Source organism: Balaenoptera musculus, chromosome 2, assembly GCF_009873245.2.
Source record: "Balaenoptera musculus isolate JJ_BM4_2016_0621 chromosome 2, mBalMus1.pri.v3, whole genome shotgun sequence".
NCBI classification, from domain to species: Eukaryota; Metazoa; Chordata; class Mammalia; order Artiodactyla; family Balaenopteridae; genus Balaenoptera; species Balaenoptera musculus.
The window spans coordinates 162,624,038-162,637,520 of record NC_045786.1 but is presented as its reverse complement, the minus strand read 5'-3'; the positions used below and the strand labels follow the sequence as shown (position 1 = coordinate 162,637,520).

The following is a 13,483-nucleotide window of genomic DNA, read 5'->3' as shown; positions in this document are numbered from 1 at the left end:
AGAAAGCTCAGTGAGGCCCAAGCAAAAGAAACATGAAGAAAACTAAACCAAAGCACTTCATAATCCAAATTGCTCATGACCAGTAATAAAGAGAAAATCTTTAAAATAGCCAAAAGAAAGACACATTACATGCAGACGAATAAACATAAGGTGACAGCAGATTTGTTGTAAAAAACCATGCAAGTGAGAATACATAGAGGAGCATCTTTAGTACTAGGAGGGTGGGGGGCATGGGCGGGGGGAGCAACCTGTCAAGTGAATGAAAATGAAAATATTCTCAAACATGAAGGCCAAATAAAGCCTTTTTCAAACAGACAGTAACTGAAAGAAAGACCTCATCATCAACTTAACTGTGCTATAATAAATATTAAAGGAATCCCTTTAGGTAGAAGGAAATATAAATCTGCACAAAGGAACAAAGAGCACTGGAAATCATAACTATATTAGAGACTATATCAGTCTTTCCTCATTATTAAAATGTCTTTAAAAGATAATCCACCATTTCAATAAAAATAATCATGTAGCATTGGATTTATAATCTATGTAAAAGTATAATGTATATAATAAGAAAATATGGACTGCAAAGAGAGAAATGGAAGTATGTAACAGTAAAGGTGTTATGCTGTATGTGAATTAGTATAATATCATTTGACGTAGACTGTGATGAATTAAACCTTAAAGCAACCACTGGCAACAATCCTCAGAGACTTCCAAACCCTGTTTCAATAAATGATAGAACAAGTCACCAGATGATCAGTAAGGATACAGAAACGTTGCAACAACACAATCTACTAATTTTACCTAGTTGACGTTTATATGTCACTCCACCCAACAACAGAATACACATTCTTTTCAAGATTCTTACCAAGATTGACCATATTCTGGGCCAGAAACAAATTTTGACAAAATTAGAAGGGTTCAAATATGTTCTCTGACTTCTGTCAGAGATCCCCAAGACCACCCTCAGGTCAGTGATTCACTAGAAAGACTCACAGAACTCAGAAAAGCTATTATACTCATGGTTACAGTTTATTACAACAAAAAGCTACAGATTAAAATTAGTAAAGCCAAAAGGCACATAAGGCAGAGTCCAGAAGAGACCACAAGATTTAAGTCATCTTCTCGCAGTGGGGTGATATGGACAGCACTTAGTTCTCCCAGCAACGATGTGGGACAGCACTAATGGTGTACTGCCAGCCAGGGAAGCTCGCTCAGGCCATCATGTCCACGGTTTGTACTGGGGGTCAGTCAATAGAGTGCCATGGAACTTAATTATTCGGTCTCTAGACTCCCTAGAGGTCAAAAGTGTTATAGTGTGGCCTAAGACCTACACTGTAAATCACATTCTAAGTATAACTAAATGGTGTGGCCTGAGGCCCCAGATGTACAAAGACACTCTTATCAGGTAGAATATTCCAAGGGCTTAGAGCTTTTCTCCCAGCTGGTCAAAGGCCAGTCCTTTCTTTGGAATGTGCAGAGTTTGAACATCTCAAGCCTGTTTAGTCCTTTACTACATAGACCATAATGGAATTAATTTAGAAATCAATAACAGAAAGATCTTTGGACAATCCCTGAGTGTTTGGAAACTAAATAACACATTTTTAAAGAAGAAATCAAAAGTTAAGTTGGAAACTATTGTGAACTGAATGAAAATAAAAACACAACATATCAAAATTTGTATGATACTGCTGAAGCAGTGCTTGGTGAGAAATTTATCATACAAAGTGCATATATTAGAAAAGGAAAAAGGTCTCAGATGTATACTTTGGCTTCCACCCTAAGAAACTGGAAAGGGAAGAGTAAATTAAGTCCAGTGTATGCAGAGGAAAGGAAATAATAAAGATCAGAACAGAAATAAATGAAGTAGAAAACAGGAAAATAATAGAGAAAAATCAGTGAAACCAAAATCAATGAAATCAAAAGATCTTAATGAGAATTTCAACAAAACTGATAAACTGTTAGACTGTTCAGGATAAAAACATAGGACACAAATTGCCAACATCAGGAATGAGAGAGATGTCACCATTGGAGATTCTACAGATACTAAAAGGATCAGGGAGCATTATAAACAACACTATACCAATACATGGGACAACTCAGAAGAAATGGACAAACTACTTAAAAGATGTAAACTACCAAAGCTCACTTAAGAGCAAAGATTATCTGAACAACCGTATATCAAAGAAATGGAATTTATAGTTAAAAACCTTCCACACAGAAAACTCCAGGTCCAGATGGCTTTACTGGTAAATTCTACCAAACATTTAAGAACAAAATAGTAATTCTACACGAACTCTTCCAGGAAATTGAAGGGAGGAGAATACTTCTCAAGTCATTTTATGAGGTTAAGACTTACCCTAATACCAAAATCAGACAGAGACATTACAAGGAACCTATAGACAAATATTCCTCATGAACATCGATGAAAAAAATTCCAAGCAAAAATTTAACAAATCAAATCTAAAAATATAAAAAAAGGATAATACATCATGGTCAATGGGGTTTATCTCAGGAAAGGAAGTTTGGTTTAATATTTGAAAATCAGTCGATGTAATTCACCAGATTAAATAACTAAAAGACAACAAGCCATAGACACAGAAAAAGGATTTGAGGAAATCCAACATCCATCTTGATATAAACTCTTAGCAAAATTGGTGTAGAAGGGATCTTCCTCAACCTAATAAAGGGCATCTATGAAAAACTGATAGTTAACATCAAACTTCATGTGAAAGACTAAATGCTTTCTCCCTTAGGTCAGGAATAAGATAGGGATGTCTGCTCTCACCATTTCTATTCAGCATTGTACTGGAGGTTCTTGACAGTGCAATAAGGCAATAAATAGAAATAAAGGCATCCAGATTGGAAAGGAGGAACTAAAACTGTCTTTATTTGCAAACAACATGATTGTGTAGAACTAACTGAATTTAGCAAGGGTACAGAATATAAGATCACTATTCAAAAATCTATTGTATTTCTATATGTTAGCAGTGAACAAAAGGAAATGAAAATTAAAACAATACCACTTACAACAGCATAATAAATATGAAATACTTAAATCTAACAAAAGGTTTGCAGGGCATGCACACTGAAAGCTACAAACCGTTGCTGAGAGATGTAAAGAAGACCTACATAAATGAAGAGACATACCCTGTGCATAGGTCAGAAAAGTCAATACTGATTTTAATAGACATTTCACCAAAGAAGATGTATGGATAACAAATAAGCACATGAAAAGTCAGTATCATTAGTCATTATGGAAATGCAAGTCAAAACCGCAATGAGCTACCACTTCACACCTACTTAGATGGCTATAACAAAACAGTCAGACGATAACAAGTATTGACAGGAATGTGGAGAAACTGGACTCCTCATAAATTGCTGGTGGGAGTGTAAAATGGTATAGCCACTTTGGAAAACAAGTGTTTTTTAAACAGTTAAAAGTAAATTTGTTATCTGACCCAACAATTCCACTTCTAGGTATTTACCCAAGAGAATTAAAAATATATGTTCACACAAGAAAATTATACATGAATGTTCATAGCAGCATTATTCATAATAGCCAAAAAGGAAACAACCCAAATGCCCATTACTGGCAAATGGACAGATAAAATGCAGTATATCCATACAGCAGTAAAAAGAAATGGAATATTGCTGTAACTTGGAGGAACATTGAAAACATTATGCTAAGTGAAAGAAGTTAGACACAAAAGACCAGATATTATATGATTCTATTTTTATGAAGTGTCCAGAAAAGGTAAATCTACAGAGACAGAAAGCAGATTAACAGTTGCCTGAGCCTGGGGCTGAGAATAGAGATTGATTTGGGCAGAAAGGATCATTTGGGGATGATGGAAATGTTCTTAAAGTGGATTGTGTTGATGGTTGTACAACTCTATGAGTTTATTGAAAAAATGTTGAATTTTACTTAAAATGAGTGAATTTTATGGCATGTAAATTATCTCTCAGTAGAGCTATTTTTAAAAAATGATACACTGTATACTGATAATCCAGACACATAATATTGGTGAAAGAATAGACCAAAAAAATCAGTTGAACAGAATAGAGAGCCCAGAAATAGACCCACTCAACTATAATCAACTGATTTTTGACAAAGGAGCAAAGGCAATTCAGTGGGGAAAGGTAGTCTCTTCAACAAATAGTGCTGGAACAAACGAACATCCACATGCCATATATATATATATATAGAGAGAGAGAGAGAGAGAGAGAGAGAGAGAGAGAGACGAACCTTATACCTTTCACAAATATCAACTCGAAATGGATTGTAGACCTAAATGTAAAATGCCAAACTATAAAACTTCTGGAAGATAACATAGGAGAAAATCTAGGTGACCTTGGAATCTAGGTGACCTTGGATTTAGCAGCGGCGTTTTAGAGACCACACCAAAAGCACAATCCTTGAAAGAAAAAATTGATAGATTGGACTTTATTAAAACTAACAACTTTTGTTCTGTGAAAGACACTGTGAAGAGAATGAAAAGTCACAGACTTCGAGAAAATATTTACAAAATAGATATCTGATAAAGGACATGTATCCAAAATATACAAAGAACTCAAAAGTCAACAGTAAGAAAACAAACAACTGAATCGAAAAAAGGGCAAAAGATCTGACCAGACATTTCACCAAAGAAGGTATACAGATGGCAAATAAGCGTAAGAAAAGATCAATATCATATGCCATTAGGGAATTGCAAATTAAAACAACAATGAGACACCACTATACATATTAGAATGACTAAAATTCAAAACACTGATAACACCAAATGTTGGCAAGGATGCTGGGCAGTAGGAAGTCTCATTCATTGCTGGTGGGAATGCAAAATAGTGCAGCCACTTTGGAAGACAGTTCAGTAGTTCCTTATAAAGCTAAAAATAAGGTCTTATAGAAAAACCCAAACAAACTTTTTGGCCAACCCAATAATATTTATTCTTACAAAACTATTTGTAAATAAAATATATTTATTTAGCTATTTCTTACAAATGCATTCTTACCATACAATCCACCAGTTCCTCTTCTTGGTATTTACCCAATTGAGTTGACGTCTATGTCCACACAAAAACCTGCACGTGAATGTTTATAGTAGCTTTACTCATAATTGCCAAAACTTGTAAGCAACCATGGTGCCTTTAAATAATGAATAAATGGAATGTTATTTAACGACAAAAGGAAGTTAGCTATCTGTCTACAAAAAGACATGAAGGGACCTTAAAAGCATATTTCTAAGTGAACAAAGCCAATCTGAAAAGGCTACGTACTGGATGATTGCAATTATATGATATTCTGGACAAAGCAAAACTGTAGAGACAGTAAAAAGATTAGTGGTTGCCACGGGTTCAGGAGGAGGGCTAGAGGGATAGAGCACAATTTTTGGGCAGTGAATCAATTCTGTACGATGCTGTGATGGTGGATACATGACACTATGCATTTGTTAAAACTCACAGAACTTCACAACACAAAGAGTGAACCCTAATGTAAATGATGGGCTTTAGTTAATAAAAAATAGAGTCAATAAAAACAAAAGAAATCATGATGAAACATTTAAAAAGTGCAACCTCAATAAAGCTGTTAAACAATAACAAAATCTTTGGCCGATCTGCACCTTCTGTGACAACGTGGTCACCTCTGAGCTCCCCGGCACACTGTCCTCAGCTGTGGGCTCCCTGTGGATGGAAGTGGTTTCTCCTTCCCGTGCAGTACGACCACCTCCTGTCACCTTCTACAGCCTGGAGGGACTGTCACAGTTTGATAAGAGCACCTTGGAGGAGGCCGTTCTCAGAGTGATGCACGGGAGGCCCTGGGTCACTTGCTGGTGTTTGGTGTGTCTGGTCCCCTCTGCGGTGGTGTCTGCTCTGAAAGCCAGCAGCACACTTGACAGGTGTTGCTTGGGAGGCCCCAGACCTGGGATCTCATTCCTGCTGTGCTGTTAACTGCCTGTCAGGTTTTGGGTGAGTCGCTTAACTTTACCATGATGGTTCTCAGCTTCTTCGTCTATAAACTGAGTGAGTTTCCCAGGGACCTCTCTGGCCCCTTCCAGTTGCAGAGCCTGACTGTGTCCGCATTGAAGCTTCTCGCACCCTCATGCGTGGAGTGAACGTGTGCAGTGTGTGTTTCCCGGTACCCCAGGGCACTTGACACAGCAGAAACCCTCCCCGCGGGACTCCCTCTCTGCCTCCAATTGCAGGTGGGGACCTGGAGCCCGACGTGCCCCAGGCTGGTTGCCCAGAGCAGGGGCTGAGGTTGGTGCTGGGTTTACGCAGCAGCTGCTCCTCTCAGCATTGTTATTTCTCAGTCGTTCATGCTTTCATATCCCGTCCCAGCCCTGAACTCTCTCTTGGCAAAGAGTAACCCCTCCATCTCCCAAGAAGTGCCCACACAGCAACGTTCTGGGTGTTTTCTTGGCCTGGAACTGAGAGGTGGCTTGGGGTGTTGTCATTACTACAGAACTCTAGGGCTGAGAGTTGGAAGATTTTCCTGGTAACTGAGGCTCCTGAGAGCATTTAGAAATGTTTTATGTTCAATCGGTTAAGTGTACATCTTGGGATAGAAGATATTCTGTACCTAGTATTGTGCTGTGAGCCTACCTGTACTTACTTTAAAAAATTCTTGAAGGACCTTGCAACATATTTGAATGAGAAGCTCTGTTAGATCTGAATGGAATCATGGTGAAGTACCTGATCAAATTCTCAACCTGGATATCAAAGTCAAATGGTGCTTTCCGTATATTTAGGGGCCTCCTTCATCTGTAACTTATGGATATTCTTTTTGGTACTCCATTTTGATGTTCCATTTTGTCCTTAAAGAGAGAGGGCAGAGTATCTGCTTCTCTAATATTATCTGGCCCTCTAGAGCAATATTAAAAAATTAAGCCCCAGGAAAAACAACTTACCCAGTTTTTGTATGTTGATTTTTTTTAGGACTTTGTTTAGAGAAGTTGCCTATTTCTTCTTCTACCAGTAATCTCCATGTGGATCGGGAACAGGATGTCATCACCTGTTATGAGAAGGCAGGGGACATTGCACTCCTGTACCTCCAAGAGATAGAAAGGGTAAGTGAGGACCATGTGTTCGTTCAGTTGATAATTTTTTAAAATTTCAAATCAGATCTCACAGAACTGTGGTCAGCCTCTGGAAGCCTTCAACTTGTCTGTCTCTGGGTGCAAAGCTTTGCTTCTATTCTTTAATGCTATGGAGAATATGGTGGTAAATGTGGCACCTTGTGAAAATAGATGGGTCAATGTTTGGGAAGCATTTTAACATCCTCTGAGCAGAAATGACACTATGCATCTATTTATACCCTCAGTGCCCCGAAGCTGGCTAATCATTCCTGTTCTCATAGGCAAAACAGGTTGAGCTTCCTTTGCACTTGCGTGGATTATGTACCAACATAGGGTACATCTGGAGTCTGGGAGGCTTTACCTCAATGGTCATGCCAAAGGGCTGCTGGGGACTCTCAACCAACCTGCTTGGAGAGGCTGTGTATCCTTGAGACCATCTGGGATGGTTTTCTCCCAGCAGTCAGTGGTTTGCCTCTGCTGTGGGGAATGAAACCAGAAGCTGATCAGAGGGCCATCTGAGCAGAGAACGAGTGAGCAAGGGACCCTGAGCTCACACCCTCAGGCAGAGGAAGTTGAAGGCTGGATGAGGCTGGGGAGGGGTGGGCAACTTGTCTGTTTAGAAGGATCGCTGTCTTTGGCTCTGCTCTTTACTAAGTTACTTCCTTCACTTCTCAGCTTCAATTTTCCCATCTGTAAAAGGAGCATAATAATGGTTCCTACTTCATGGAGTTCTTGTGGGGATTGTAAAAGGTCATTTAAATAAAGGCATTTAGCCCAGATTCAGAAACGTATTGGATTATTGGTAATTGACACTTATTTTTACTAAAAACAATAGCTCCTAGTCAAGTCTGCCCCTCGCAGAGCTTCCTGGTGTTCTAACCAAGGCTCGATCCTGATATTTCCCCTTTCAGACCCAGAGGTGCATCCTGTGAGATTGTTTGAAATGATTAGAAGTTCTGTGAGACTTTTGAAAATGGTCAGAATCTTGTTTCCCATCAACTTATGGGTTCTCTGTTTCCTTAAGGATTAGAATAGAGGGGGACTACCAAAGTCTTGGTAGTTTTTGTTATTTTATAAGTGTACAGACTGGAAGTAGTTTCTTTCGTAGAAATCTTTTTGTAGTGTGTTGATGTGGGTGGCAAGGATCAGAATTACCTTTCAAGATCAGGGAGAGTAGGGTGAGAGCCACAGAGAAGAGGTGGAGAGGATGATGGGAGTGGTGTCTGGCCTGGCCCATACCAGAATGGATTATACATCATGGTTCGCAATATCCAGGAATTCAGGAATATATTTGGCTGTCTTGCCAAAATGTTGTTCTATAAGAAGTCTGCTATGAGAAAGGAATTATTTGTTATTCAGAATTTATGGTACGATCTTTAGAGAAATGATCATGCAGCTTGATTTTAAAATCGACATGATTTTCGTTGTCTACCTCCCTGATGGCCAGTGCTGGGCAGCTGAGAAGTCTGCTTACGCCAGCTAAGCTGTTCTTGTGGACCCCACAGTCCGTGCCACTTAGGGGACCTTATTTTGCCCTTTACTCTCTGTTGTCACGCTGGGGCCGCCTTCTCCTGGCTGGGAGAAAGGAGGTTCATCTGTTATGTGTGTCTTTAACGATGTGGGAATTGGCAGATCTGGATGTACTTCCTGTTGTGTTCCTTTATAACCACCTATTCACCACTGGGTTCTTTAGCCAGACCAGAAAGGAGACTCTCATAATCATAGGATTTAAAATAAATATTTTTCGTTTTGAGGAAACAGTGATCATAGGATGTTAGATTTTGAGAAGAAAATGGAGGCCCAGAAAGGGAGACCCCAAGGACACACAGGAAGTTAGGGCCAAAGCTAAGATTAGAACTCAGCTCTTGTGACACCTAGTTCAGCATCACTTACTTCATTATCCCAGGCCGCTGCCAATAAATGTGGAACCCCGTAGTTTCTTACACCCTTATATATAGAAAGTGCTCAATAAGTATTTGACCAAGCAAGCCATAGCTCTTAGTAGTGTGGGGAAGCAGGCTCACTCAGTGTATGGTTCAATTTCAGGGTATATATTAGATGACTTTCACATTTCTGGCTCTGATTTTCCAGTCTGAGTTTTCCTTCATGGGAAACCACTTTGGGTCTCCCCAGATCCAGGAAGCTGGGATATTAGCAATGAGAGAGATTGAATGAATGAAACATCTGTTTTGACTGTAGTAGATGCTCAATAAATTATCTGTGACTAGTTAGAAGTCTAGGGGAAAAATGACCTTCCTTAAGTGACCACTGGGCTTGGTGGAAGTTCAGGGGTTTTTATGAGGCAAGACAATGGTGCCATGCAGAGGAAGATACCTGTTTGGCCTCTTTTTTCTTCCTTTAACTTAAATGACTTTTAAGAATTATGCTAAATTGAAAACAAATGTAAGGAAAATAAAATCTGAAGGAAGCAAAAGACTGGGGCAAGCTTAGGTAAATAGTGCTTTGCTTTTCTGGGTAGGTAGCCCTTTAAGTAAAAAACCCCACACACTCTGTTCCTGTGTTTGTTCTGCTGGGCAAAGGCAGTCTTTTCAGTGGTTTTCCCCTCATTTCCCAGCCATTCTTCCCAGCGAAGAAACTTCTGTTTGCCGGGACCTTTTGGCATTTTATTTATGTGTTGCCTCTTAATGTCATTCACTAGCAAGGATAAAATTTGAGGAGAACTTTTGAGCACAGTTTGGAGTATTGTGGAAAATGTTTTTTCATAATCTGGAACCATCGATTTGTTTCTGATGCAGCCTCATCCCTCTTCTAGTTTCTCTAAGAGTGGGTATGTTTAGCAACGTTAGTGTTGTTTGTTTCCTGAAGGGCAGGGGCTCTTCAGAAAGGGGGCTGACCTCGGCTTCCCCTCCAGGCGGCTAAGTTAAGTTGGGAGAGGCAGCAGGGCCCAGGGGTTAAGTGACGCCGGCGTTGGGATCCTGGTCTTGCCACCTCTTAGCTGTGGAACATCAGGCAAGTTACTCAACCTCTCTGTGCTGCCTCCGAACCTCAGCTGTAAAATAGCAATAATAATTGCTGTAAGGCTGTTGTGAGCATAAATTGGGTTAACTCATGTTCTTCCGAGTACATGTTTAGCACACATTAAATGTTCGTTTTATTGTCATTATCTGTTCCTGTGTCACCTGGCAGTAGAATCTTTCCTAACCTTCGAAGATTTCAGATATTTAGATGAAAATATGGAGTATTTTAAACATGCTGTTTTATTAAAAGTGTTAAATAATTTTAAAGAGATACTTATGGAGTAATTTTTTCAGGAGAATTTGGTTTTCCATTTCTTGCCTGGAAGCTAATGGAACAACATGTTGCCTAGAGTCCCCATATCATATCTGGGTTCTGAGTCTCTGTTCACCCCGGCTGTTTGACCTTGGTCCAATCATTTATATCTGTGTGCTTCAGCTTTCCATTTTCATGGTGGGGTTAATACTGCCTGACTTGTCTGGGGAAGAAAACCAGTGAGCCACCAGTGTTCTCCACCCAGTATGATAGGAGCTTTCCATGTACTGTTCTCCCTCCTTGTTCCAAACGGGGAGGCAGGGCCAAAGGAAATTTGAATACCTGAAAGCCGTGTGCATTGTATATATGTTAGTGTTGTCCTTGTTACATTAGGGTCACAGAGACATCCGCTAGTAATTTTCTCTGATAGTTTGTTCTCTGAAGGGGAATGAAAGATACCTCCAAAATTATGCATATAGAAAAATGTAATCAAGTAAACCAAATTAGAATAGATGGACATGACATAGGTTGACCTTGATTAGTTTATCTTTGGATGGTGGCATTACACCAACAGTAAATAAAGTTATCTGCCCCACAAGGAGCTTCTAAAGGTGCAATGATAGGAATAAAGATGACTTCACCCTCGAATATCATAATATGAGCCCTGCTTTTGGCAAATGAAGTCATCCTGTCTCTGTCCTTTGCATGCATCAGCCAACCAGCTGGGTATGGCTTTCTTGAGCAGAAGCCGTGCCAGGGTGGAACTTTACCTCCTGCTGACAGTTCATTCCTTTACACCCTATTTTAGAAAAGAAGTTAATGCTAAATTATGGGACACCCATAGATTTTCTTATGTGTTAAAGTTTTAAGAAAGAGCTGGTGCCCAAATGTTGCAGGGCCCAGCCTAGACTTCATCAAGAGTTGTTCACCGGTCATCGTGGTCAGTCCTTGAGTGGGTTCTGTCCTCCCCACAGGAAGAACTCACAGTGACACAGCTGAGACGTTGGATTCACAACTGGATTAGATTAAGGTTACTGTGTGTCTTGAACTCGAACAAGATGTCCTAGGAAAAGTACTCAGTGCTACTGACACGGAAGGCAGGGTGTGACTCTGGAGGTCCATGTGGCTGTGCTTTTGGGTCTAAAACATGTGACCATGAAGAAAAGATGGATTCTCCCTTCTCTTCCTCCTTCCCAATCCCTGCCTTTTCACTTAAGCTGAAACGGCAGGTTATAGGTCATGGCTTAATGTAGTACATCTGAATAAACTAGTTCCTTAAAGAAATATCAAGAAACTGGCCAGGATGTTGTTGCTCTGACTTTGAGGCCGCCATCTGACTGGCTGGGAAAGGAGGCTACAACACACTTAAAGCTGAGTCAGAAAAGCCTGGAAACGAGAAAAGAACAGTAGCTTATTTTAATTTTTGTATGTTCTTGGTCAGTCTTTGCCCTCATAATTTTATAGCGTTAAAGGGATCTATATCTGTCTTTTTTCACTCAACATTACATCAAAACTTCAAAGTGTTGTCATGGTTATGTAATATTTTATCAAGTGGATGGCCTCTATGATATAAATCACTTATAGTTGGGTATAGCTGTTTTTATAAGTGCTCTGGTGCCAGCTTCCTTTCAGGTAGCTTTTCCCTTGTTTTGCTTTGTTTCCTAAGGGCAAATTCCCAGAAGTCGGGACATTTTTAACATTCTCGTTACTATATATTGTATCCAATTGCTTTCTACAAGTCATACTAACATCTTCTACCTTTGGCTGTACAGGAGAGTAGTGGTTGCTTTGCAGTCTTGACGGGGTTGCAGTTGTTTCTATCTAAGTTACTTTGCTGATTTGCTAGGTGAAACAGTACTTTGCCATTTTGGTCTGCATTTCTTTGACTATCAGTCAGGTTGAAATTTTTTTCCATCTATTTGCTTACTAGCTATATTTCTTTTCTTTTTTTTAAATCACAGCATTATTGAGATATAATTCAACATACCATAGAATGTACCCATTTTAAAGTATTCAATTCAGTGGTTTTTAATATAGTCACAGAGTTGTGCAGCCATCACCAATATTTAATTCCAAAACATTTTCATCACCCCCAAAAGGAACCCTGTACGCATTAGCAGTCACTCCCCATTTACCTCCAATTTCTCCAGTCTCTATAGATGTGTATATTCTAGACATTTCCTATAAATCGAACCATACAACATGTGGTCTTTTATGACTGGCTTCTTTGGCTTAGCATAATGTTCTCATGTTGCAACATGTATTGGTACTTCATTTCTTTTTATTGCCAAATAATATGCCATTGTATGGAGATACTACATTATGTTTATCCATCATCATTTTATCATTTATTATTTGGGTTGTTTCTACTTTGGGCTATTATAATAATGCTGCTATAACTTTTTGTATGTAAGATTTCGTGTGGACAAGTGTTTTCATTTTCTTGAGTATATTCCTGGGAGTGGAATTGCTGGGTCATATGATAACTTTATGTTTAACCTTGTTATATTTCTTTTTTGTCTGTTTATACTTTCTCTCTGGTTTTAGGATGTAGTATTATAATTTGAATAAAGCTTTTATACCATAAATATGTTAACCCATTATTATGTTTGCTCTGAATGATTTCCCACTCAGTACTTTTCCATTTCTAAATTGTTCATAAAATTTTAAATCTACTATATATATTAGTTGAATCTGATTATCTTTTATTACATTTATTTCATTGTTTTAAAGCTGAAATATTGGGATAAATCTTCTCTAGGATTTAAAAAGTTTTCAACCATTTTCCATTTTTTAAAAAACAGCTTTTAATTTTCAAATCTTGTCGGAGAGACTTATTTTGGTGTATGATATTAGATATGACTCTAATGTTTTCCTCAAACTTCAGTACCACTTTAAGATGATCTTATCTCTCTTTTTCATATTTTCTGTTATGTATTTTAAGTCATTTAATAAAATTTTACACAACAGTAATTTCTGAACTTTCTTATTTTGTTCTGCTAATCTTGCACCAGTGTGACACTGTTTATAAGTGCTCTTTATGATATGTTTTAACATCTGAAGGGATTAGTAACTACTTATTTTTCAGAATACTCTTTGTCCTTTTCTGTTGGTATTTCTAGATGCTCTGACTTTGGGTATTATTTAGAATAATTGGGATTGGTCGAATTTTTACTAAT

At 38.7% G+C, this 13,483-nt stretch overlaps 1 protein-coding gene across 6 annotated transcripts in view; it reads left to right on the top strand.

Annotated features, from left to right (window-relative positions):
* The window catches only part of TTC7B (tetratricopeptide repeat domain 7B), a 240,435-nt gene that overhangs the window by 50,297 nt on the left and 176,655 nt on the right, over window positions 1-13,483 (top strand). For all 6 annotated transcript variants that reach the window (XM_036842602.1, XM_036842601.1, XM_036842604.1 and 3 more), the window contains one exon: window positions 6,934-7,064. In XM_036842602.1, coding sequence (XP_036698497.1) covers window positions 6,934-7,064 — 131 coding nt within the window. The remainder of the gene's footprint in view (window positions 1-6,933; window positions 7,065-13,483) is intronic.